Source organism: Daphnia pulicaria, chromosome 7 (genome assembly GCF_021234035.1).
Source record: "Daphnia pulicaria isolate SC F1-1A chromosome 7, SC_F0-13Bv2, whole genome shotgun sequence".
NCBI classification, from domain to species: Eukaryota; Metazoa; Arthropoda; class Branchiopoda; order Diplostraca; family Daphniidae; genus Daphnia; species Daphnia pulicaria.
Genome location: NC_060919.1, coordinates 1,966,289 through 1,993,952, shown reverse-complemented (window position 1 = coordinate 1,993,952; position 27,664 = coordinate 1,966,289). Strand labels below are relative to the sequence as shown.

Genomic DNA, 27,664 nt, shown 5'->3' with positions numbered 1-27,664 from the left:
TGTAAACACTTTGTCCATTCATTATATTATCATATTTGTGTTGATAGACTATTGTCCAGGTTTTTAAAGGAAGAGGCCATTGTATCAACCTAACCAGTACATCCACTGGCTTATTGCCTGTTAATATCTGCATGGGAGATGCTCAACATTTTAATTTGTTTTCTTGAGTTGATTCATTCTTTCTTTTAATTTGTTTACGAAAATGCTGTTTGTACTCCCATTAAACTTAGAAAGTAATCGTGTTTTATTGTCGTAAGCACAGCTTCTATTGAAAATTTGTTATACAGTTGCAATAGTAAAGCAGAAATGTCAAAATAAATCGTTATGTTTAAACACTTAAAGACACCTGTGTTTGGAAAAAAAATTCATTGGTAAGTTTGAAACAGTGTTCTCTGGCAGATTGGAAAACCAAGCTCAGGTCATTAACTCTAAATTTTATTTTCGCTTAACTTTCTTAATTGAATATTTTGTTTTCAGGCTATTCCCTGACTCTGAGCTTAAAGTCTTTCCCATTAGTGGATCTTTCTTCTACTCTGCATTGGTCATCGTCCTGTTACAACGTGAAAATCTAGCTCTCACCCACCGGCAGACGTCTAAAGCCTCTTTTCATTCCAACTTTTGTGACTACCTTGGTTGGGAATGGAAAAAATTTCAGCTGTTCCTTTTGAAAACAAGAGCCACATCCTGGATGAACTGGACAAGACTGCTCATCATCCAAACGACCATTGCTACTCAACAAAACGTAATAGCATTGCTTTAAACAACGAATCGATTAACAGATCCTTTTTACATGTTTGAATAGTGCATCAGCATTTACAGGGCATCAGTATTTAGGGAATTAAGATGAGTGACATCGATACGTCTGTTCTGTGGCAACGACACGTAATAGAATGAAAGAAAAGCGAGGCAAGTCAAATTTATTGCTGTGTTCCCAGATAGGAATTCTTGTCCCAAGGCGGGGCCAAAGCCGTGCGGGTGGTGCGGTGGGCACAGGGGAATCTCTAAGATGTCCCATTGCCAGCCCTTATTTGAACACGTTACTCATTTTAATCTTGTCGGATACTTCATTTTTTACTCCCTCTCGTAGAAGTCTCTGATGCGTCCCGTTTTTATATTTTGGTTCCTTCTCGACACTTAGAAAATTTCGGAGAAACTGTCTTTGTCTTTTCGCGGCAAAGTTTGGTTCAAAAATCTTATTATTATCTCTATCTTTAGATTTCCAAATAAGAATGCGTGGATCATCTGTATAGTATTGGCTTCTCACCACGACGATCCGGGTTCGATCCCCGATTCAGGTTACATATTTGTTCAACTTTGTTGTTCGTATCCAATTGATTTATAATGTGACCGGTAACATACCGCATTGCATACTCTGACAAATAAACTTGTCGTCCGGATATCCTGATAAGCGTTCGTGAAAAAATGTCGGCACAATAAACACCCATAAAAAAAAGAGTAAAGAAAAAAGGAACGAAATTCAGAGTCCAGAAAAAGATTTATTATTAATAACTTCTTGATTTCCTTTTTCCGTCCCAAGTACGTCTAAAGTCCATCCCATGGGACGGGATAGGGACCGCCATCGGATCTCGGCGAAGCGGACATTGGCTAGACGTAAAAGACGTCCAAGGAATGTAAACTTGGGAATCTGCTATGTTCCAAGTACATCTCAGACGTCTCAAAGTGACGTGTTTGGGACGTCTTTGGAACGGCAGTGTGCTATCTGGGTTGTCATGTTCTTTGTGCCAACATAACATTAAAACCCAATTTTCTTTTTAGTATGATCGCCATCGCGTCTTTTAACCAAATAATTCTTCATAACGTTAACCATTCGAGGGAAATCGACTGATGAATGCAGAAGAACACTCCAGTACAACACAAGATGTTTCCGTTACTATTTCGACATACAGGTCCAGTCTTAATGCTTTACCAAAGTCATGCAGTTGTATAATCTGTATTATTCTAAAATAGATTGAAAATGGATCACCTTTAACCGACTGAATTCATAACTGTAAGCTGCACTTTGGATCTACTTTTCAAGACGGTGCTGTTCCAGCGTCCGGTCTCCAGTCGTTAAAATTACGTAAGTTGGGAGGAAAAAATCATCATTGCGCAAATTAATTTGTTCGAAACTCTCTGATCATTGCATATTACAGCCAACGAGCCATCTTCTAATCGAGTCTATAGTCTCAACCAAAACCACTTTAATGGTCACTGCGCCAGTCACTTTTGAACGCAAGATGGACTGGGAACGACCCCACACTCATCAGCACCAGCACCAATGAGTTTGAAATAGCCAACTTCTCGACGGGCAAATTCTGACGGAAATATTCGATATCAATACAATAGCGAGTGGTAAGTTTGTTTTCATTTTCCGCCTCATAACAACATTTAATTGCAATATTTAATATCAGTCTTGCTTAGCACTGAGACGGGCAACTCCATTTGATCCTGTTTTAACCTAGAGTTGTACCGCCTCTATATAGCATTTGCCACTCTAGGATTATTGACAACCTCTTCCCTTTCGTCTTACATTGCCTGCAGGTACAATGCCGCTGGAGTGTGTCACCTGTTCAGTCTTCTAGGTTCTAGTCTCTGCTTTGCTACGCCAGCTGGAATGGAATTTCTTTGTTCAGCATCGCCGAGAACACCTCTGCTGGATTCTAAGACGGACTCTATATCTTGAATACTACCCTGACGCTGGTCTACCGGTGGGGGACATGAGAAGATGGCCAAACTGTTTTATTCCGCGGAAATGTTATCAACAACAAAAGAAACACGCGGTAAGGAAAACAGTTCACCCTGCTTATCCTGGCAGCCATAGCCGGACAATCAAAAAGTTGGTCTAATTATTTGCTCAACCACAGCATAAATAATGAAATCCAATCGTAGGGGATGTCAAAATCACGGCTGATGAGAGAGCAACCAAGTCAAGACCCTTATTTCATCTGTCCATCTTTTACACAGCATCCAGCCATCGTCATTTCACCGTGAAGAAGGTAGGAAAACATTCAATTTACTTGTGATTCTTATTCGTCAATCGCCAATCGTTTAAAATAGCTGGCAAGCTCATACTTTAAGGTGAATTTGATTTTTCTGTTCAATCGACAGGTATGATATTGAAGTAAGTTGAAATCTGGAAGCCAATTGTACGACAATTTCTAGTAAATGTCAATCTCGGTTTTTGAAACATGTCATCACTCATCTGTAAAAGTCACCCCGGAAAGTTAATTTTATATTCATAACACATGTTCTAGAGATACAAATACTTGTGCTAACAATTGGCACTGTTCTGTAAATGTAGAAGACGCGAGCATTGATCATTCTTCGGATCATGGATAGGCGATGGGATATTCGTTCAACAAGATTTACTTTGCTGTTGAATGGAAGTTAAAACGTAGATCCATGTCTGTAATTGTCGAATTGTGGGACCTGAATTAATTGCTCTTGCGTGAGCCAGAGCATTTTCCATGGGATTTAAAACGGTCAGGTCCAGGATGTTGTTGAACAGGTGCGATGGAATGTCCTGCCACCGTGCGGCTACATCGAGTGGAGTGAGGCCGGCAATGTCTTTGATGCCAACGTCGACCACAACCTTTAAAACACCGTTAACATCAGGTCTGGTGTGCTGAAGCAATTGCGTAGCAATCATCTCGGAACGATGAGCGAAAGCCAAATGGAGAACAGTTTTCCCGCGGCTGTTTCGTGCGTTGATTGTGCGCGGGTTGGATTTTTCGAGGAGTCTGCGGAACAGCTTGATGGGAATATCCCTCCAATGACTTGCGGCTGCGTGAAGCGGCGTCATCTCATCTCTTTCTGCATTTGTCGTCGTGTTGACGTTCGCTCCGTCGTTCAGTAACGTGTTGACTTCGGCCACTAGAGTCTCAATCGCCCGCTGGTCGTTAATTTCGATTGCCGATCTGGACTCGATAGTGCGATGCAGTCGAGTTCTCCCGTATTTGTCGCTTGCGTTCATATCCATTGCTTATTCTGAGATAAAGTTCAATTCAACGGAATAATTTGAATATTAAGCGTGAAAATTCAAGAATTCCAATTTGAGTATGGCTCGTATGAGTTTACTTACTTGCAGACTGTCGCCTTTTCCACAAAGTCAAGTGTGGAATATTATTTGTGTGCTCTTTTTCAAAGGCGCCGTTACAGCACGAGTCCCACAATTTAAAGAGCGATAGTGTTTAAAATTTTCCAACTTCTAGTTTTTTTCAATTTTGTTCCTCCCATTTGTACGTGGCACTTTTTAAATTTTTGAGTTGCTTTTTCCTTTCGAAAGTTTAACGGAAATTGGAGTCGATTTCAAGAGATTCTGAGGGGCAACGTTCAATCTTTTTCATAAACTGTTTTTAGAATTCGTTTGTACTTTTTTAGTTGGCTGTTGGCTCAGCTCTTTGGTGAAGTCAACTGATAGCCATACAGTCGAGGATCGCCTCTTTTTATACCTCTTGGATGACAGTGCAGATGTAGAACCAGAAAGAGTTTTGTTCATTATTTAAGTTGTGCATTCGTCAGGAAATGACGTGTCATTTTTATTTGTAATTTGAATAGGTAGTTCCGGCTAACAACATTTCATTTATCGCATCTCCAAATGGGCGACGTTCAAGTCCTTTATAAGTTAAAGGGCAACCTCCGTAAGAAATCTTTTTTGCTTTGCTGTCAGTTGCTGATGTTGAAAGATGCTCATCATCTTCCGTATAGCCGATTGAAATTATCGGATGACGACGCAGAAAGTGTATACGAGTCGGATACTACAAGTTGTATTGTTGCGTACATTTCTTTCTCTCGTTACAAAAGGTAAGGGATTTTTAAAACCCCCCGGCTTCGGCATGTAATGTATAAGGGACTTCCTCCTATTTATTATTCACGGGTAGAATAAGGGACGTGCTGCTGGCTATTTCGTTTTGTTACCGCTTTACATTCCTGCCTTTGTTTGAGTTGTTAATTCTCTATTAATTTATGTGATTTGCCTCAATCAATTAATGCTCGTATTTTTCCATCCCCAGCTTTATTCTTCAGCTTGATTCTTTCCACGACTCAGCCAAGTGCTCCCTTGTTTTGGTGGATTGCCGATGTGACGTCAACTAACAGTTTTGTGAGAAAAAGAATTGTCTTAACATTCTTATTAATTTTAATCACACTTTAGACTTTACTTAATAGGATAATTTAGCATTCAGCACTCAAATCTTTGACAACACCGGATTAGTCATGGTGAAGCAGACGACAGCACTGCCAAGTGCCAACATCTTGTGGTATTATCAGATCAGAATCACGGATCAGATCACAACTTTATGCTGATTACAATTAAACGACCAGTTTTGTTTTATACAGTATCCTACCATTTGTTGCTGTCCTGCCCAAGAACTGTGAAAACACATACTTTTGTCTAACCACACCAGGCTTGATCTGCTGCCAAACTTGGGTCTTCAATCCCTCATCATTTTTGTCGTCAGTTTGTACTCAGGTCTTTTGCCTTTGTCTTATTAAGTTTAAATGACTTCTATGGTTGATTTTTGTCTTTTTCTATACCATTCAATTCAGGGTTCAGGTTTATTTGCTTTTTGGAAGTCATCAACACTAACCTCGTGATTTTATTGTGAACCAAGCAGGTTGACCTAGAATTACTGTGCGGTGATAGAAATTCATATTTTATAAAAGAGTTTGAAATGATGTCCTTTTTTGTTGGTAATGTCTCTCCGGTAGTTTTGACACTTCTTCACAAATCTCATTACTTAATTATTCTTTTTTTTTTTCTATTTTACCGGATATGTGGCACCAGCACTTATGACTGCCCTAATGCTGTTGTCGGCGGTGGTCCCCAGGAACTTTGACGCTAATTTTCTTCGTTTGTTATAACTCCAAGTCTTCGATTTGACTCGAAATTATTCTCGTGCTCTTTCACACATCCAGCCTTCATCACTTTTACCATGAAGAAGGTATCAAAACTTTTAGTTTACTTGTGATTCCTATTCGTCAATCGTTTAAAATAGCCGACAAGATCTTTAAAATGAATTTGATTGTTCTGTTGAATCGACAGGTATGATATCCAGCACAGAGCACACTCTCTACTGCCTGCTGGGCATCTAAATAATAGACAAGTGAAAGGCAGTTAGATCTAGCCGGACAATTGACTTTTGTCAATTTGATCTTTCCAGGGTAATGTCGTTGAGTTTTCAACCAACTAATTTTTGAGGATTTTTGTCGGTCGGAGAAACCTTCTTTTGCGCAATTTGTAATTTGAATAGTTAAACAGATTTTCAACTATTTTTCAAAATGTAGGAAAGTAAAATCATGTTGTAAAGAAACACATCGTGTTTGATTAAAATTCATTATTCTTTCGTTTATTTGGTATAGCGTTGAACAAAATTTCGGTGCTTTTATAGGTTAATGCATAACTTCTGTTTGTGTTGTCACTTGTTATTAGTCTTATTTAGTAACTATTTGTCAAGAAAGGATTTTACAGAAATGTCGGTTATAAAATTGATAATTAGATTTTAGTGTAACTTGATTAACATTAGTTAGTAGAACGATTAGTAAGCCTATCGCTTTTCTCTCAATGAAAGTGATTAAGAGAAAATTCGATGAAATTCCGAAGAATGTGTTCGAAACAAAATTCTTTTTCCAGATTTTTAAAATTTACTCTTCTCTCTCGATTATTTCTCTCTCGATTATTTCTTTCCTTTTTATTTCAATCGATATTGTGCACTCAACACTTTTGTGATCGCTGAAATAATCTCCGACGCGAACATTTTCGACCAACCTGTCAGACGGTCGTGATAAAATCAAGTCGAGGATTCCTCCTTTTTCGTGCGTTGATTCCTTGACGTGTTGTACAAGTCGGTGCGATTTGATTAAGTCGAGAAAGTCTCGATCATTCTTATCAGGTTTTTCGACGTGCAGGTTGAAGTCGCCTGTGAAGATTCTTTTGTCTTCATTCAACGCTTCTAGCATGCCTTCGAAGTCTTGTAGAAAATCAACTTTACTGTTGTCCGATGGTCTGTAGATGGTGACGATTCTAATCTTTTCGCTTGAACCGATGGCAATGGAGACATCGAGATGTTCGAACGATTTGTAACTTTTGTGGTAATTCCTAGTAATGTCGATGTTATCTCGGCAGAAAATGGCGACCCCGCCACCTCCACTACCTCTTCTCGGTTTGTGCAAAGCTTGAAATCCTTTCGGACATGCGTCGTTCAGATCGGAATCATTCTCGAACCAGGTCTCTGTGACAGCGACAACGTTCAATTTCGATTGGGCTATGAGGTCTTCCAGCTGGTCTGCTTTACCGGCAAGCGATTGCGCATTCACATGTCCAAATTTGACTTTTCCTGTGACCGCTTCCATTTTGTTGACTTCTTTTGCAGTTTTGTGGTTTTCCGCTACTATACTTGTCTCTCTTTCGGTGACATACTTTTTGTTTGCGGCAAAGCGCATGTCCGGCTGTCCATCTGCTCTTAGTGGCCCGGGAGGATTTAATTTCTTCTCTTCTTTGTTGCACGTGAATCGCATGTCTGGTTGTCCATCTTTTCGCAAAGGAACAGATGAATTGGTTGGTTTTGTGATAGTTGCCGGAATTTTCTCTTGAATTTTAACATTGTTTTCAGCGACGTAGTTCTTGTTGACCGCATAGCGCCTGTCCGGCTGTCCGTCTTTTCGCAATGGAACAGATGAACTGGTTGGTTTTGTTATAGTTACCGGAATTTTAACATTGTTTTCGGCGACATACTTCTTGTTGACTGCATAGCGCATATCTAGTTGTCCGTCTTTTCTAAGCGGACCGGGAGCATTCCGGTCGTAACTATCGTCGTCGGACGAACGGAAGGTACCGGTTGTGACGGTAGATTTTTGGGCGACATAATTACTGCTGGCACTCTCGCGATTGCTCTTGTATCGCATGTCAGGTTGACCATCCTTTCGTAACCGACCTCCCATTTTCAGACGATCTACAACTTAAAATGTCACGAAAAGACTGTGGAAATGATCAAATCGCTTTCGATACTCTTCACCTAGGAAAATGAACAAATGGTGCAGTAGAAGTTATGTCGCAACAGGCGGAATTGCGTGAAATGTAGACACGTTTTGATCTTCACGCCAATGTTAACAGTTTATTTTCCTTGGTTCAGTTGTGAAGAAGGAAGTTGGATTTGGTTTCTGAATTTTCTGGGTAAAAGTGGTCGAATATGAATGAAATGTTAGAAATTCTAATAGAATTCGATTTATTCTTTTTCTGTTGCTCACCTGTTTGCTCTTTGGTGCTTTGCGCGATTTCAGGAGATTCTGAGGCGCACACTGATTTTAGAATTCGAATTCGTTTGTACTTTTTTAGTTGGCTGTTGGCTCGCCTCTTTGGTGAAGTCAACTGATAGCCATACAGTCGAGAATCGCCTCTTTTTATACCTCCTGGATGATAGTGCAGATATAGAACCAGAAAGAGTTCTGTTCATTGTTTAAGTTGTGCATTCGCCCAGCAATGACGTGCCTTTTTATTTGTCATTTGAATAGGTAGTTCCGGCTAGCAACATTTCATTTATCGCATCTCCACATGGGCGACGTTCAAGTCCTTTATAAGTTAAAGGGCAACCTCCGTAAGAAATCTTTTTTGCTTTGGTGTCAAGTTTCTTCATGTGTCAGTTGCTGATGTTGAAAGACGCTCATCATCTTCCGTATAGCCGATTGAAATTATCGGATGACGACGCAGAAAGTGTATACGAGTCGGATACTACAAGTTGTATTGTTCCGTACGTTTCTTTCTCTCGTTACAAAAGGTAGGGGATTTTTAAAAACCCCCGGCTTCGGTATGTAATGTATAAGGGTCTTCCTCCTATTTATTATTCACGGGTAGAATTAGGGACGTGCTGACTATTTCGTTTTGTTACCGCTTTACATTCCTGCCTTTGTTTGAGTTGTTAATTCTCTTTTAATTTATGTGATTTGCCTCAATCAATTAATGCTCGTATTTTTCCATCCGCAGCCTTATTCTTCAGCTTGATTCTTTCCACGACTCAGCCAAGTGCTCCCTGGTTTTGGTGGATTGCCGATGCGACGTCAACTAATAGTTTTGTGAGAAATAGAATTTTAAAGAAAAAGAATTTGTCTAACGTTCTTATTATTTTTAATCGCACTTTACTTAATAGGATAATTTAGCATTCAGCGCTCAAATCTTTGACAATATCGGATTAGTCATGGTAGTGAAGCAGACGACAGCACTGCCAACATCTTGTGGTATGATCAGATAACACTCTAGAATTTTCAGAACATGCTGATTAAAATTAGACGAGTAAGACGACCAGTTTTGTTTTATACAGTATCCTACCATTTGTTGCTGTCATCTCCTGCCCAAGAACTGTGAAAACACATACTTTTGTCTAACCACACCAGGCTTGACCTGCTGCCAAATTTGGGTCGTGAATCCCTCATCATTTATGTCGCCAGTTTTTGCTCAGGTCTTTTGCCTTTGTCTTATTAAGTTTAAATTAATTCTATGGTTGATTTTTGTCTTTTTCTATATCATTCAATTTAGGGTTCAGGTTCATTTGCTCATTGGAAGTCATCAACACTAACCTCGTGATTTTATTGTGAACCAAGCAGGTTGACCTAGAATTACTGTGCGATGATAGAAATTCATATTTTATAAAAGAGTTTGAAATGATGTCCTTTTTTGTTGGTAATGTCTCCCCGGTAGTTTTGACACTTCTTCACAAATCTCATTACTTAATTATTCTTTTTTTTTTCTATTTTACCTGAAATGTAGCACTAGGCACTAGCACTTATGACTGCCCTAATGCTGTTGTCGGCGGTGGTCCCCAGAAACTTTGACGCTAATTTTCTTCGTTTGTTATAACTCCAAGTCTTCGATTGGATTCGAAATTATTCTTCTGCTCTTTCACACATCCAGCCTTCATCACTTTTACCATGAAGAAGGTATGAAAACTTTTAGTTTACTTGTGATTCCTATTCGTCAATCGTTTAAAATAGCCGACAAGATCTTTTAAATGAATTTGATTGTTCTGTTGAATCGACCGGTATGATATCCAGCACAGAGCACACTCTCTACTGCATCTAAATAATAGACAAGTGAAAGACAGTTAGATCTAGCCGGTCAATTGACTTTTGTCAATTTGATCTTTCCAGGGTAGTGTCGTTGAGTTTTCAACCAACTAATTTTTGCGGATTTTTTCGGTCAGGGAAACCTTCTTTTGCACAATTTGTAGTTTGAATAGTTAAACAGATTTTCAACTATTTTTCAAAATGTAGGAAAGTAAAATCATGTTGTAAAGAAACACATCGTGTTTGATTAAAATTCATTATTCTTTCGTTTATTTGGTATAGCGTTGAACAAAATTTTGGTGCTTTTATAGGTTAATGCATAACTTCTGTTTGTGTTGTCACTTGTTATTAGTCTTATTTAGTAACTATTTGTCAAGAAAGGATTTTACAGAAATGTCGGTTATAAAATTGATAATTAGATTTTAGTGTAACTTGATTAACATTAGTTAGTAGAACGATTAGTAAGCCTATCGCTTTTCTCTCAATGAAAGTGATTAAGAGAAAATTCGATGAAATTTCCAAGTTTGTTTTTGAAACAAAATTCTTTTTCCAGATTTTTAAAATTTACTCTTCTCTCTCGATTATTTCTCTCTCGATGATTTCTTTCCTTTTTATTTCAATCGATATTGTGCACTCAACAGTTTTGTGATCACTGAATTCATTTCCGACGCGAACATTTTTAACGAACGTGTCAGACGGTCGAGATAAAATCAAGTCAAGGATTTTCGACGTGCAGGTTGAAGTCGCCTGTGACGATTCTTATGTCTCCCTTTGACGCTTCCATCAAGTGTTTGAACTCTTGTAGAAATTCAGCTTTACTGCTTTCCGGTGGTGTGTAGATGGTGACGATTCTAATCGATTCACCTGAACCGATGGCGATGGAGACATCGAGATGTTTGAACGATTTGTAACTTTTGTTGGAATGCTCAAAAATCTCGAAATTATCTTGGCAGAAAATGGCAACCCCGCCACCTCTACGACCTATTCTCGGTCTGTGCAAAGCTTGAAATCCTTTCGGACATGCGTCGTTCAAATCGGAATCATTCGCGAAGAAGGTCTCTGTGACAGCGACAACGTTCAATTTCGATTTGGCTATTTTGTCTTGCAGCTGATCTTCTTTAACGAGAAGCGATTGCGCATTCCCATGTTCAAATTTGACTTTTCCTGTGACCGCTTCCGTCTCTTTGGCTTCTTTTGCAGTTTTCTTGTTTTCCGCCACTTTATTTTCTTCTATTTCGGCGAAATAGTTATTGCGTGCGGCATAGTTCATGTCCGGCTGTCCGTCATCGCTCTCGATGATTTCTTCCTTTTTCATTTCAATTAATATTGTGCACTCAACACTTTTGTGATCACTGAAATAATCTCCGACGCGAACATTTTCGACCAACCTATCAGACGTTCGAGATAAAATCAAGTCGAGGATTCCTCCTTTTTCGTGCGTTGATTCCTTGACGTGTTGTACAAGACCGTGCGATTTGAATAAGTCGAGAAAGACTCGAGCATTCCAATCAGGTTTTTCGACTTGCAGGTTGAAGTCGCCTGTAAAAATTCTTTTGTCTCCCTTCGACGCTTCCAGCAAGTCTTTAAACTCTTTTAGAAATTCAAATTTACTGCTCCTCGGTGGTCTGTAGATGGTGACGATTCTAGTCTTTTCGCTTGAACCGATGGCAATGGAGACATCGAGATGTTCGAACGAATTGTAATTTTTGTGGTAATTCCTAGTAATGTCGATGACATCTCGGCAGAAAATGGCGACCCCGCCACCTCCACGACCTATTCTCGGTCTGTGCAAAGCTTGAAAACCTTTCGGACATGCGTCGTTCAGCTCGGAATCATTTACAAACCAGGTCTCTGTGACAGCGACAACGTTCAATTTTGATTGGGCTATTAGTTGTTCCAGCTCTTCCCCTTTTTTGAGAAGCGATTGCGCATTTACAAGTCCAAATTTGACTTTTGCTTTGACCGCTTCCATTTTGTTGATTTCTTCTGCAGTTTTCTTGTTTTCCGCTACTTTATTTGCTTCCCTTTCGGCGACATACTTTTTGTTTGCGGCAAAGCGCATATCTGGCTGTCCGTCTTTTCTTAGTGGACCAGGAGCATTCCAGTCCGGTGTTATCTTGTTTCCCGCTACTTTATTTGCTTCTCTTTCGGCGACATACTTTTTGTTGACTTTATAGCGCATATCTGGTTGTCCGTCTTTTGTAAGCGGACCAGGAATTTTCCAGTCGTAGCTGTCGTTGTCTGACGAACGGAAGGTTCTGGTTGTGACGGCAGATTTTTGGGCGACATAATTATTGGTGGCACTCTCGCGATTGCTCTTGTATCGCATGTCAGGTTGACCATCCTTTCGTAACCGACCTCCCATTTTCAGATGTTGTACAACTTATAATGTCACGAAAAGATTATGGCAATTATTACATCCACTTTTGATACTCTTTACTCTCCCTTCACACAGGAAAATGAACAAATGGTGCAGTATAAAAGTTTATGTTGCAACAGGCGGAATTGCGTGAAATATAGACAGCTCGTTTCGATCTTCTCGCCAATGTTAACAGTTTGTTCTCCTTTGTTCAATGGCGAAGAAGGAAGTTGGATGTCATTTCTGGATATTCTGGGGAACAGTATTCAAAGTTTTTACGAGTTTTTAATGACATGTTTGTTAGAAATTATTATAGATTTACGTATGTTGCTCACCTGTTTGCTGTTTGATGCAAAACTTATGGCCACAAAGGCAAAAATGGTCTCTTTTTATACCTCCTGGATGATAGTGCAGATAAAGAACAAGAGCGTTTTGTTGATTGTTGGGGTTGTGTGGTCGCCAGGCAACGACGTGTCATTTTTTGTTGTTATTGTAATTATCACACATGGGCGACGTTCAAGTCCTTTATAAGTTAAAGGGCAACATCCGTAAGAAATCTTATTTACTTTGGATTGCTCTTGTATCGCATGTCAGGTTGACCATCCTTTCGTAACCGACCTCCCATTTTCAGATGTTGTACAAGTTATAATGTCACGAAAAGACTATGGCAATGATCAAATCGCTTTCGATACTCTTCACCTAGGAAAATGAACAAATGGTGCAGTAGAAGTTATGTCGCAACAGGCGGAATTGCGTGAAATGTAGACACGTTTTGATCTTCACGCCAATGTTAACAGTTTATTTTCCTTGGTTCAGTTGTGAAAAGGGAGTTGGATTTGGTTTCTAAATTTTCTGGGGAAAAGTGGTCGAAGTTTTTAATAAAATGTTAGAAATTCTAATAGAATTCGATTTATTCTTTTTCTGTTGCTCACCTGTTTGCTCTTTGGTGCTTTGCGCGATTTCAGGAGATTCTGAGGCGCACACTGATTTTAGAATTCGAATTCGTTTGTACTTTTTTAGTTGGCTGTTGGCTCGCCTCTTTGGTGAAGTCAACTGATAGCCATACAGTCGAGAATCGCCTCTTTTTATACCTCCTGGATGATGGTGCAGATATAGAACCAGAAAGAGTATCGTTCATTATTTAAGTTGTGCATTCGTCAGGAAATGACGTGTCATTTTTATTTGTAATTTGAATAGGTAGTTCCGGCTAGCAACATTTCATTTATCGCATCTCCACATGGGCGACGTTCAAGTCCTTTATAAGTTAAAGGGCAACCTCCGTAAGAAATCTTTTTTGCTTTGGTGTCAAGTTTCTTCATGTGTCAGTTGCTGATGTTGAAAGACGCTCATCATCTTCCGTATAGCCGATTGAAATTATCGGATGACGACGCAGAAAGTGTATACGAGTCGGATACTACAAGTTGTATTGTTCCGTACGTTTCTTTCTCTCGTTACAAAAGGTAGGGGATTTTTAAAAACCCCCGGCTTCGGTATGTAATGTATAAGGGTCTTCCTCCTATTTATTATTCACGGGTAGAATTAGGGACGTGCTGACTATTTCGTTTTGTTACCGCTTTACATTCTTGCCTTTGTTTTGAGTTGTTAATTCTCTATTATTTTATGTGATTTGCCTCAATCAATTAATGCTCGTTTTTTCCTTCCGCAGCTTTATTCCTCAGCTTGATTCTTTCCATGACTCAGCCAAGTGCTCCTTCGTTTTGGTGGATTGCCGATGCGACGTCAACTAACAGTTTTGTGAGAAAAAGAATTTGTCCAACATTCTTATTATTTTTAATCACACTTTACTTAATAGGATAATTTAGCATTCAGCGCTCAAATGTTTGACAACATCGGATTAGTCATGTAGTGAAGCAGACGACAGCACTGCCAACATCTTGTGGTATGATCAGATAACACTCTAGAATTTTCAGAACATGCTGATTAAAATTGGACGAGTAAGACGACCAGTTTTGTTTTATACAGTATCCTACCATTTGTTGCTGTCCTGCCCAAGAACTGTGAAAACGCATACTTTTGTCTAACCACACCAGGCTTGATCTGCTGTCAAACTTGGGTCGTCAATCCCTCATCATTTTTTTCGTCAGTTTGTACTCAGGTCATTTGCCTTTGTCTTATTAAGTTTAAATGAATTCTATAGTTGATTTTTTTTTCTATTCCTTACAATTCAGGGTTCAGGTTTATTTGCTTATTGGAAGTCATCAACACTAACCTTGTGATTTTCCTGTGAACCAAGCAGGTTGGCCTAGAACTACTGTGCGGTGATAGAAATTTATATTTCATAACAGAGTTGATGTCCTTTTTTGTTGGTAATGTCTCCCCAGAAGTTTTGACACTTATTCACAAATCTCATTACTTTAGTATCATTCTTTTTGTTCTATTTTACCTGGTATGTAGCACCAGCACTTATGAGATGACTGCCCTAATGCTGTTGTCGGCGGTGGTCCCCAGAAACTTTGACGCTAATTTTCTTCGTTTTTGATAACTCCAAGTCTTCGATTGGACTCGAAATTATTCTCGTGCTCTCTCACACATCCAACCGTCATCATTTTTATCATGAAGAAGGTATGAAAACTTTTCGTTCACTTGTGATTCCTATTCGTCAATCGTTTAAATAGCCGCCAATTGGCGGCATGATCTTTAGATCATGCTTTAAAATGAATTTGATTGTTCTGTACAATCGACCGGTATGATATCCAGCACAGAGCACACTCTTCTGTCTGCTGGTCATCTAAATAATAGACAAGGCAGTTAGATTTAGCCGATCAATTGACTTTTGTCAATTTGATCTTTCCATGGTAGCGTCCTTGAGTTTTTAACTAACTATTGTCGGTCAGAGAAATCTTTTTTTTTGCGCAATTTGTAGCTGAAATAGTTATTTTAACAGAATTTTTCTAATATTTTTCAAAATGTAGGAAAGTAAAATCTTAGTCAATCGTTTGATTAAAATTCATTTTTTTTTCGTTTATTTGGTAAAGCGTTGAACAAAATGTCGGTGCTTTTATAGGTTAATGCATAACTTATTCTATGAATGTGTCATTTGTCTTATAGGAACTATTTGTCAAAAGAGGATTTTACAGAAATGTCGTTTATAAAATAGATAATTAGTTTTTGGTGTAACTTGATTAACATTAGTTAGTAGAACGATTAGTGAGCTTATCGCATTTCTTAAATGAAAGTGTTTTATAAGAGAAAATTCGTTGAAATTCCGAAGATTGTTTTCAAAACAAAATTCCTTACCCAGATTTTTAAAATTTACTCTTCTCTCTCGATTATTTCTTTCCTTTTTATTTCAATCGATATTGTGCACTCAACACTTTTGTGATCACTGCAATAATCTCCGACGCGAACATTTTCGACCAACCTATCAGACGGTCGAGATAAAATCAAGTCGAGGATTCCTTCATTTTTGTGCGTTGATTTCTCGACGTGTTGTACAAGGCCGTGCGATTTAATTAAGTCGAGGAAGGCTCGATCATACCTATCAGCAGGTTTTTCGACGTGCAGGTTGAAGTCGCCTGTGAAGATTCTTTTGTCTCCATTCGACGCCTTCAGCATGTCTTTAAACTCTTGTATAAATTCATCTTTGATGTTCCCGAATCTTCTGTAGATGGTGATGATTCTAATCTTTTCGCTTGAACAGATGGCAATGGAGACATCGAGATGTTCGAACGATTTGTAACTTTTGTGGTAATTCCTAGTAATGTCGATGTTATCTCGGCAGAAAATGGCGACCCCGCCGCGCCGTGCCCCGCCACGACCTGTTACTATATTCGGTTTGTGCAAAGCTTGAAATCCTTTCGGACATGCGTCGTTCAGCTCGGAATCATTCGCGAACCAGGTCTCTGTGACAGCGACAACGTTCAATTTCGATTGGGCTATGAGGTCTTCCAGCTTTTCCTTTTTTTTGCCAAGCGATTGCGCATTTACAAGTCCAAATTTGACTTTTGCTTTGACCGCTTCCATTTTGTTGAAATCTTCGGCAGTTTTCTTGTTTTCCGCTACTTTATTTGATTCGCTTTCGGCGACATACTTTTTGTTTGCAGCAAAGCGCATGTCCGGCTGTCCATCTGCTCTTAGTGGCCCGGGAGGATTTAATTTCTTCTCTACTTTGTTGCACGTGAATCGCATGTCTGGTTGTCCATCTTTTCGCAAAGGAACAGATGAACTGGTTGGTTTTGTGATAGTTGCCGGAATTTTCTCTTGAATTTTAACATTGTTTTCGGCGACGTAGTTCTTGTTGACTGCATAGCGCATATCTGGATGTCCGTCTTTCCTTAGTGGACCAGGAGCATTCCGGTCGTTCCTGTCGTTTTCCGCCACTTTATTTGCTTCTTTTTCGGCGACATACTTTTTGTTGACCGCATAGCGCATGTTTGGCTGTCCGTCTTTTCTTAGTGGACCAGGAGCATTCCAGTCGTAACTGTCGTTGTCTGACGAACGGAAGGTTCCGGTTGTGACGGCAGATTTTCGAGCGACATAATTACTACTGGCACTCTCGCGATTGCTCTTGTATCGCATGTCAGGTTGACCATCCTTTCGTAACCGACCTCCCATTTTCAGATGTTGTACAAGTTATAATGTCACGAAAAGACTATGGCAATTATTACATCCACTTTTGATACTCTTTACTCTCCCTTCACACAGGAAAATGAACAAATGGTGCAGTATAACAGTTTATGTTGCAACAGGCGGAATTGCGTGAAATATAGACAGCTCGTTTCGATCTTCTCGCCAATGTTAACAGTTTGTTCTCCTTTGTTCAATGGCGAAGAAGGAAGTCGGATGTCATTTCTGGATATTCTGGGGAACAGTAGTCAAAGTTTTTACGAGTTTTTAATGACATGTTAGAAATTATTATCCTTGACGAATTCGATCAGACTGTTTTCTAGTAAATAATTTTTTTTTTTCATTAAATACTTTAAGCCAAATCTGTCCGTGGCGCCCGCAATCGTTAACACAATCATGGCGGACAGATATCCAAGTATAGTATTAGACTACGGGGTTCATTATTACAATAAGTTTCAGTATTTCTCTTATGTCAAACGTGAAAAAAACCTTAAATTATGAACGTTTGACACTTTCCTGTCTTTGGAAATACAAGAAAACAAAGGAATCCAAGAAACTGAGGGAAAATGGGAAAACTTGGGAAAACTAGAGAAAAACGAGAAAAATGGGAAAAATAAGAAAAACCGGGGAAAAATGAGAAAACCCCGGAAATGTCGGGATAAAAGGTTTTCTCGACTTTCTCATTTTTCCCATTTTTCCCAAATTGCACTTGCGAAAAGAGTCGGCGACCCCTCGGAAGTTGGATGTCATTTCTCGATATTCTGGGGAACAGTAGTCAAAGTTTTTACGAGTTTTAATGACATGTTAGAAATTATTATAGATTTACGTATGTTGCTCACCTGTTTGCTCTTTGATGCAAAACTGATGGCCACAAAGGCAAAAATGGCCTCTTTTTATACTTCCTGATTGATAGCGCATATAAAGAACAAGAGCGTTTTGTTGATTGTTGGGGTTGTGTGGTCGCCAGGCAACGACGTGTCATTTTTTGTTGTTATTGTAATTATCACATATGGGCGACTTTCAAGTCCTTTACTACTTGAAAAGATAACGACGCAAAAAGTGTAGGCGAGTCAGATACTTCAAGTTGCATTGTCTCATACGTTTCCTTCTCATGACAAAAGGTAGGGAGTTTCCGAAACCCCCCGGTTTCATCACGTAATGTAAGGGCCTCTAAGCTAAGGGCCTCCTCCTATTTATTATTCATGGGTAGAACAAGGGGTGTGGCCATTTCCTTTTGTTACCGTTTTATGTCTATCCTTGTTTGAGTTCTTTATTGATTTATATGATTCGCCTCAATCGATTAATGCAAACAGGCGGAATTGCAAGAGATGTTGAAAGCTTTTTATGAAATGTGAGAAATAATACTATTTGTATTGCTCCTAAAAGCGCAAATGGCCTCTTTTTAGACCCCCGCGAAATTACATTGCAGAAAGAGAGTTGTGTTGTCGCTAGGCAATGACGTGTCGTGACCAATAAATTTCCTTTTGCAATACTTAGTTCCGGTTCAGATTAAGGTTTTTCTTTTCTTTTCCCGCAATGACGTATTTGTCTAGGGACGGAAACCAAGGTCCTTATTGTTGACAAAACGACGACGTAATCATTTCTATTTGCGTTGGTGTACATCTAAATGCCAGTTGTTAAAATTGTTAGATTGCGGTGGCTATTTCTTTCTTACTTAAATTACCTTCGCAATGCCGAGTGAAGCAATGACCCACTTGATGGATGTTTATCTTAGCAACTGAAGTCTGTTCGGAAATAAGATGGATCCTTTCTCAATCATGTGTAGTGATTGCGCTCTTTTTAAAATGCTATTTATGCGTAGAATGACGGATCTAATGAATGTTCCAGTCAAAAACTAGCAACATGGCTAAAATCTCGAGTCTTACTACATATTTCCTGTTGGTTCTACTGTATTGAATGTAAAGCCCTCCTTTGATATTCGAAATTCCCGCTCAATCTACCGAATCGATTCCCAATCGGTAGGCTACATCGACTAGCAGTCTTTGAACCAACTAACAACAACTAACTAACAAGTAACAACAAGTTGAATATGTAGTAGTTGTGTCACATGTCGTTACGAATCTACGGCTGAATATTTTTTTAAATTTTATGATGCATTCTATTAATTTGTTAATTTTTATTTTACTAGATTTTGCTGAGGTGAAGATGAACAAGAATGTAAATGACGGTATGTATCTCTTTGTCGTTATGCAGCCGATTGTCTCCGATTTGTTATCTTTGCGATAGCCTCAATGCATAGGTATGTATTTGTTTAGGAACTCTTATTTTTACACAGATAAGCGTCAATTTTCTACCGTCCTGATAACGGAACTTTATAGACGGGATGGATCCCTCCAAACCATTCGAAAGTTGTTAAAACGATTAAACGTTTAAACGATTCGCTAAATCGATTCCATTAATTGGACGCAAGAATGAAAAACATTTCTGTTATAATTTTCTTTGTTGTCATTTCAGTTGCTTTTTGCTGGACCGTCCGTCACGAAAACCCAAATCGTTCATTTGATGTCAATCCTCTTTCAGCTCGGATCCTGTTGAGCAACAACTTTGAGAGTGGATCCGCCGACCCTTGGTACGACAATTCAACGCCCTCCAGCGTCTATTGGAATGTCGAGGATTTCTCTTCTCCAACTGAAGTGAATTACCCGCCGCCGACTCCCCTGTCAGGCACCAAATACCTTCGATCTACCCGCAACTCGCAATTGTCTGCCGGTCTTGTCATATTGCGTACAGTGACATTCACGGCCTTTCCCGGTGACACGATGACGTTTGACTTTTGGATTCGGTCCCGATACGCCAGCGGCAACGCTTTAGAGGTAAAAATGTTATGGTTGAAAAATTGTAAATCCTAAAACCAGTTTCTTTTTGCAGGTTGTGATGGCCGCAGTTGCGTTTGAAACGACGATCCTGACATTGACGAGTTATTCTACGGCCGAGAATTTTGATTGGCGCCCAGCCTCTGTCTCCCTCCCCGTGTCGGAACCGACTGGTGTGACAGTAAGGCACTAGTGTCCATTGCAAGTTTAAATTCATCATGTTATTGGCTTATGTTATATGGCTGTTTATAGTTGTCATTTTACGGGTATTGTGGGTCAAACATAGAAGATGCCATCGCCATTGACAACATTGTACTCGAAACTCATGACATCTCTACAACCGAGATGGTGACCACGACCACTCTTACACCCCAGTCACCTGTTCAAAGGACGGTGATATTCATCTACAAAACGACGCAAGTTGGGCAAGATTTGTTTATTCGTGGAGGAATCGACAGCACAATCGTTCGTCCTGTGTGCCAAGACGACCTTGATGCGGAGACCTCAGAATGTGCCGTTTCTGTTCAAGTAAATTAATTGCAATTGTTGTTTTTTTGTCTTTTATTTGTCTTTTATTAGCATGTGATTTGGCATGCATAAAATGCATATTCTGTGTAATCAATTAAAACTTTTTTTTTTTTTTAATAGATGAACTCTTTGGGTGTTGGTACACCCTGGGTTGGTTACGATGCCTGGAGGGTGGGTGATACCAAACTCGACTGGTTTGGGGCTCAAGCAGGACAAGGAACCTACATGGGTAGTCCTGCTTTCGGTACTCCTTTGGTCTGGACTACAAACAACCCTGCGAAACCCGAATACCAGCCGCTAAACAAGTAATAAAACCATTAAAAAATATCATTATCACGTCGTAAAATTTCAAATGCTGTATTTTACTCTTTTTTCCTGAGATGGGGAGATGCCAATCATATGGTGGATTTCAACATGGATTGTTCAGAGACGGAAAACGGCTGGTTTGACGTCAAAGCTTATCTCACTAACTACGGTAAGGTGCTGAGCTCCCATAACAGCGGTTGGTGTCGATGAATGAATTTTTGTTAATTTCACTTTTTCGTTGATTAAATCCACAGCATCTGGATGGGAAGCCGACATTGCCCCAATAGCCTGCACTGGTACAGGAGCTGATGTTCTTCCCCCTTACTCTGGAACAGGAAATCACATGGCTCGTTGCGGTTACATCAACAGGTTCTCTTTTGGTACCGGTGGTTGCGAAATCAACGCTTTCTAACTTGGTGTATTTCTTGGTTACATTACCCTTTACCTTCCTTGGAATCTTTCTTTCTTTCAGCATTCGCGTATTCAACAATCAAGTTGAATTTCATCCAAATAATGAGTCCGATTATTTTCAGTTTTGATTCATTGGGGTAGTCTGGTTTCTAATGTTTATTCCTTCAACCCTTTTTTCATCGATTCCTGGGTATTGGTACAGTCCACATTTCACATTATAGCGCAGCACATTGCGTCGTTATATTTCATGTAGATTACTTTTGTAGGGGTAATTGCCAGTTAGTTACATTGGATTGTAAAATTAAATACAATGCATGGGTATAGACGGCACCCTTTGCAAACAAGAAATTGCACGTTTAGTTTTACGTCTTCGCTGTTTGTCCTCTTAAATAAAGTCCCAGTAATTCTGTGTTTTGATCCGTGGGGATTTTATGTCATTTTAGGAGGCACACTAAAGGTGAGATTAATAAGTAATTTTGCTTATTACTTACCGTATTAACTTTGCATCTTTTTAGTAGAAACGAGCTTGGTGATGAATGATCCTTGGATTATTTCAACTTGCCTTGGAATGAAGCGCATACCCACCATCTACTTTTCTCATCCTAGGCTTTTCAGGTAAGAAATAATTAAAATTTTCAAATGCACTACCTTGAGCAATTCAACCGATTTCCACTAAACGTCAAAACTGTTTCAGGCGTCTTCAAACTGGTTGGGATGATGAAAAATTGTTTCGACTTGTGCGTTCAAACTTTTTAGAAAGCGCGAAACACGGGAAGTTACTAGACGATGAAGTATTTCCCGACAAAGATCTGATGACTGCGTACATTGTGATAGATAAGGAATGTGAAAAGTACCTTTTGGTTTGCTGATATAAAAATCTGTTTTAATTTTAGCGTCGACGTCGGGCGTTATTTCTCATCTTTATTTTTTATTCTGCCAACATTTAGCACATCAATAGGTTTTAAAAAATGTCATTTATTTGTTTGAGCGGTAATTTGCTATCGAACTGTTAAGTAGTCAAACTATTAGACGAGTAGTAAAAGTCAGTGCAATTGCGGGTGGATCGTGACGTAAAAGGAGTGCCTCGTTTTTCAAAACGAATTAGGGAATTATAGTTTAGGATCTATGATGGTGAGTAATACTAAGAAAAGTAAATTTCAAATCAAATCTTGACACATGTCATCCATGAAAATCGCTGCGGCAGGTCAATATTTTATCACCGTCTTCGTCCCGTTTTTCTTATCGCAGGATTTGATGTTTTTTCCTCGTTGGATGTGCTGGTGCCTGTAGCAATCGGTAGGTGGTGCAGCATTTCCTGAATGTCGCACAACTTGACTGGATTCTCCTGTTTGGTGTTTTTCCAGGTGTCGGTCGCCATCACTTGACTTTGGTGCCAATGCCGCATAAAACCCTAAAATTCTTTTGTCATATTTCTACCAACTAAAACTAAGCTACCAATCGCATACCTTCGACGTAAAAATTGCTAAGGCGCATCCATCCTTGATTCCTTTCCGTACAGTCAAACGTGGAGGAATCTTTTGGCTCCGTCAGTAGGTGGCATAAATCAAGTTGTCCCCCAGCCGCCAGATGACGCGAGTGTTTTTGAGAGAGGACGAAATTTTCGCCATTTTGTTCCGAAACGCCAAGTGAGAAGGTATTCCAAATTCGTTACGGAATTGCGGTGTCGATCTACATTTCCATCATTGAAATTTATTGGTAAATTCTAGTTTAATGGTAAATTCTAGTTTGGATATCTCAAATGTAATTAATCCTAGACGTTGATGTGTGAATTTACAGGCAATTTGTTACAGAATTTTCACTTGGCCAAATAATCGATCACGTGGACTGAAACTGCTTTCCATTTTGCCGAAATGTCATCCGTTGTTAGCTGTACCATAGACTACGGCTGTACTTGTTCGGATGTAGTCTCATCTCACGCAGAAACTCTACAGAGGTAGCAGAGTAATTTTGTTGATAAATATCCCTGCAATGATACTATAGATTTTATTAGTTGGTGTTCAGGTTGGAGATCCTGTTGCAGAACGTGAGAACTCAACAAATTCTGAGCTCCATGGCTGGCATCATGGCCACAGTGGTTTTGTTTCAGCCAGATGGTAAAAGGTGTGACCTTGTCAAGTTGAGCTACAGCATCCTGCATGCAGTTTATCAAGCTGGTGTTATCCTGAAGTGTCATTGCAGGAAGACTTTTTGAAATGGTAAGTTCCTTGATTGAATTTATTGGTTGTAACTTGAGAAGTCTTGCGTCTTTTTTTTTTTAAATTCAACTGACAAGTAAACTCTGATCTGATTTAGACAATAAGTGGTGCTATTTCTTGCTTCCAAATAATAGTTTCCGTGAAAGATATCAGATAGCAATCAGCTTCCTTTGAGTTAACAACTTTCTTTTGATCAAACTAGAACAAAAATTTCCTCTCTGTATTGCAAACTTTTTCTAACCCTTAAGCATTAGACAACATCATTCTCTTTTCCTGGTATTTAAACTCCATTTAAAATTTCATTGCCAAATGCCAGTGGAATCTTGGAAAAATGTCTGTCATTTGTTTTACACAATTTCTTTGGCATCTTATGTTTGATCATGGAAAATAATATTCCTTTTTCCCCATAGGACTTGATGATACTTAAACTATGCCTGTGCAGTGGTTTTGCCGCCTGTTTCCAGTTGAGAGATGTGATTATAGCTGATACAGGATTGAAGAAAAAGAAATGAAGTAGCTGTGCTGGTGTTCTCCTGAAATTGCTGTGCCACAGGAATTGCAGATAGTGTTTGGTTCCTCATAGAAGTTTGTTTAAAGAGTCTGGAGATGATAAGCCACTTCTGATTATAATTTATGTAAAACTTCAAAGTTGTAAGAAATATACAAGTCAAGTGCTAAACATGATTTTATTATAAGTTATAAGACACAGCAAAAACAAAACTTGGAAAAGGAATTGCTTTATTGTCCCACCTCCACCCACAATTCCACCACTTTTTACAATCACATACATACATACATACACTTAAGTTAACCCGTCGGCTGCCACGCCATACAACCCGTAGGTTGCTCTCTACTCTCTAAGCGCCATTTCTGAAGGATCCATGACCAAAGTGGGACTTGCCATTGCTGACAAGTCCGGGCTGACACGGTGACAGGAGAAGATGGAATGCACAACCTCTAGAATCTATCACCGCATCGACAAGGGGGAAGTCTATGGTGCATTGCCTAACGGGGCCTTTCGGCGAATCTGGGGCTGGTGCGACTGTCCGACCCCGCGGCATGAAAACCACGAGACCGAACAGCGCGGCCCGTGCTAAGGAGCTAGGGGAGAACATAGGCGTGGCAACCAACGGGTTAACTAACAAAACATCATACCAATAACAATAGATGATCTGCGAAGCACATGTCGTCGTCTGCTGGTCTGCGCCCTGAGAGGCTGCGTCCTAACGGGGCTCCCGATATTTTTCAGTTTTTTCTGTGTAACAACAGTGTGTCTTCTCTTTTTTGAACGGAATTTTGTGTTTGCTGGTAACTGTCTTTTTCTACTGCCTGATGGCTGACTTTTGCTGTTAATTATTATTAACTTTACTATGCTGGCTGTCACTGTCAGTGCTCGCAATATGCCGTGGGCAGAATGTCGTCTGTTGTTCCTTTCTCTTCGTGACTCTCTCCTCCCTCCGCTGTCACCCAGTGCCACTGCCACTATTTTACGTCTGAGGCTTGACAAGGGCTCCAGTTTGACACCAAGTAATTATCGTGGCTGCAGGAGTGGTGTTTGTGTGAAGAGATTGAGAGCATCAAAGAAGTTCCTGCCCATTGGTCTACTTAATGCGAGATCAGTTGCCTCAAAACCCGACGTTATCCACCACCATCTTCTCACTTTTGATCTTGATGTCCTTGCCATTACTGAGACCTGGCTTACACCTGAGCATGGAGATGAGATTTTGGCCAATACCATTCCTGAAGGTTACGTTGCTATCCATGTGCCAAGAGTTGGTCGACGAGGTGGTGGGATTGCTGTCATTCACCGTTCAACGATTTGTGTCAACCGTCTCCCCATTGTTTTTGAGTCACCATATTTTGAGCACTTAGCCATGTCATTGACAGTAAATACTGTGTTTGTCAAAATTGCAATTATTTATCGACCACCTTCAGTGAGCTGTCCAAAGTTTCTCTCTGACTTTTCCGACTACCTTGAAATTCTCTCTGTCGGTGCTGGAAAACTCCTGATTCTTGGTGATTTTAATATCCATGTCGATGACAATGCATGTTCTATTGGTCGTAAGTTCCTTGCTACTCTTGATTCCTTCGGCTTGTGCCAACATGTCTCCACACCGACTCACGTCTCTGGTCGCCTACTTGATTTGGTTCTCTCCCGTCTTGCTGATAACTTTGTCATGCATTGCTACACCTCTGATCTCATCAGTGACCATTTTGCTGTCCATACTCTTGTTAAAGTGCATCGACTGGTGCGTCCTCAAAAGACAGTGGTGTTTAGGAGGCTGAAGTCAATTGACCGTGAAGCCTTCGTTTCCGATCTTCTTGCCTCTTCAATATTCATCGATCCAGAGAACGACACTGCGAGTTTACTTGCCCAATATAACACCGATGTCCGGGCGGTTCTTGACAAGCACGCTCCCCTGATCACTAAGCGTCTTACGGTGAGACCTGACAATCCCTGGGACTGTGAAGAGATTCGTACCTGCCGGCGGAGCCTCAGGAGATGGGAGCGCAAATATCGTGCTAGGGGTCTTACCATCGACCGAGAGTGCCTTACTAACGCCCGTGAAGCTTTAAAGAAACTGATTTTCGAGAAGAAATCATCTTTCATCACTCAGAAGATAACCGAGTCTGCTGGTAAACGTTCTCTCTTCAAACTGGTCGACTCTTTTCTCCTTAAGAAGCCTGCACTGCGACTCCCGGATCATGACTCACTGTCATCTTTGGTAGAGCGATTCAGCGTCTATTTTGACACCAAGATCTCGACTATTCGTTCTGTCTTAGATTCCACTGACTCCTTTCCAAGTCTTGATGAATCTGTCAACCTGAAGTTCGATTTCTCTCTGTTTCGGCCCATCACTATCTGCGAGACAGTTGCTCTGATCATGTCGTGCCCAGCAAAGTCTTCACCACTGGACCCTCTTCCAACTTCCCTCCTTAAGGAATTCGTAGACGTCCTGGCTATTCCAATCACGACCATAATAAACCTGTCTCTCTCTAGTGGCGTTTTTCCGAAGGGGATGAAAATCGCTTTCATCACACCACTTCTGAAGAAACCTAGCTTATGTCCCGACGATCTGTCAAATTACCGGCCAGTGTCGAACCTGTCTTTTCTGTCTAAGCTCGTTGAGCGTGTCGCTGTGAAGCAACTCACCGCTCACCTCAACTTTTTCGACCTCTTCGCTCCGGTGCAATCTGCTTATCGTCGACATCATTCTCCAGAAACGGCACTCCTTCGAGTTGTCAACGACATGCGAATGGCCGTTGATGCTGGTGATGCTGTGCTACTTTCGTTGCTAGATCAAAGTGCTGCCTTTGACACTATCGATCACTCCACCTTATTGAATCGACTTTCCGTACGGTACGGGGTAACTGGAGTTGCGCTTTCTTGGTTCTCGTCCTATCTGTCGGACCGTTGTCAATCTGTCAGCCTCCGAGGTGTCTCATCCACTCCTAAACCTCTGAGATATGGTGTTCCTCAAGGATCGGTTCTCGGACCCATTCTTTACATCCTGTACACTGCACCAGTTTGCGACATTGCCAATCAACATAACGTCCCGGTTCATTTCTATGCAGATGATACCCAACACATGGTTCGCTTTGTGCTGAACTCTGACGGCTCCCCTCAGAAAGTTGCTTTTGCTACGTTATCGCGGTGCATTGCTGAGACGAAGGAATGGATGACGACAAACAAGCTGAAGCTGAATGAAGCAAAGACAGACTGTCTTCTCGTTTTCTCCGACTCATCACGTGTAAAGCCTATTAGCATGCCGCTAATGGTAGGTTCTTCTCCAGTTCTCCCGTCTACTTTGGTCCACTACCTTGGTGCTGGGCTTGACTCTCAGCTATCTATGGAAGCCCAAATTTTGGCCACCCGGAAGAAGGCTCTATTTCACCTCAGCCGTATTTCCCGGATGAAGAGATTTCTGTCAAAACCTGCCCTGGCTCAACTCCTTCATGCATTCGTTCTCTCTACTCTTGACTGCAACAACTCTCTTCTGGTCGGATGTCCTGAATCAAAGCTATGTGTGCTTCAAAAGGTCCAAAATTGGGCTGCTCGACTCGTGACTGGCTGCAATAGACGTGACCACATCACTCCGTGTCTTAAATCCCTTCATTGGCTTCCCGTCCGCCAACGCATTGATTTCAAGATATCGTTGCTTATGTTTAATTGCCTAAATGGTACTGCACCAAGCTATTTGACTTCCCTTATCGCGCGCTACGAGCCACCTAGTTCTCTTCGTCGTTTGTCCTCCCGTCCTGAGCTTGTTGTACCAAGAATCAAAACAAAGAAGTATGGCTCCACCTCCTTCTCATATGCTGGCCCAGCAATCTGGAACGCATTGCCCTTTTCTGTGAGATCTTCTACA

General features: G+C 40.4%; 3 protein-coding genes across 7 annotated transcripts in view; 2 read left to right on the top strand and 1 right to left on the bottom strand.

Annotated features, from left to right (window-relative positions):
- The window catches only part of LOC124349621 (LIM homeobox transcription factor 1-alpha-like), a 947,038-nt gene that overhangs the window by 851,837 nt on the left and 67,537 nt on the right, over window positions 1–27,664 (top strand). The gene's annotated exons all lie outside the window — the stretch shown is intronic.
- LOC124350009 lies at window positions 3,258–4,397 on the bottom strand. The gene is made up of 2 exons (XM_046800982.1): window positions 4,082–4,397; window positions 3,258–3,987 (listed from the first exon to the last, which is right to left on the bottom strand). Exon 2 carries the CDS (start codon window positions 3,977–3,979, stop codon window positions 3,356–3,358), a length of 624 nt encoding a protein of 207 aa, XP_046656938.1. The 5' UTR covers window positions 3,980–3,987; window positions 4,082–4,397; the 3' UTR covers window positions 3,258–3,355.
- LOC124349713 lies at window positions 5,173–22,471 on the top strand. Of its 5 annotated transcripts, XM_046800518.1 has the most exons (15): window positions 5,173–5,258; window positions 5,338–5,470; window positions 5,548–5,691; window positions 5,786–5,942; window positions 19,149–19,187; window positions 19,475–19,833; window positions 19,889–20,014; window positions 20,086–20,361; window positions 20,482–20,666; window positions 20,742–20,836; window positions 20,922–21,036; window positions 21,522–21,535; window positions 21,594–21,693; window positions 22,327–22,374; window positions 22,443–22,471. In XM_046800518.1, exons 5-14 carry the CDS (start codon window positions 19,166–19,168, stop codon window positions 22,331–22,333), a joined length of 1,299 nt encoding a protein of 432 aa, XP_046656474.1. In that variant the 5' UTR covers window positions 5,173–5,258; window positions 5,338–5,470; window positions 5,548–5,691; window positions 5,786–5,942; window positions 19,149–19,165; the 3' UTR covers window positions 22,334–22,374; window positions 22,443–22,471. The 5 variants fall into 5 exon arrangements, with proteins under 5 accessions (XP_046656474.1, XP_046656473.1, XP_046656475.1 ...); XM_046800517.1 differs by lacking the exon at window positions 5,173–5,258 and having other exon boundaries at window positions 5,269–5,470; XM_046800519.1 differs by lacking the exons at window positions 5,173–5,258; window positions 5,338–5,470; window positions 5,548–5,691; window positions 5,786–5,942 and adding an exon at window positions 9,776–9,927.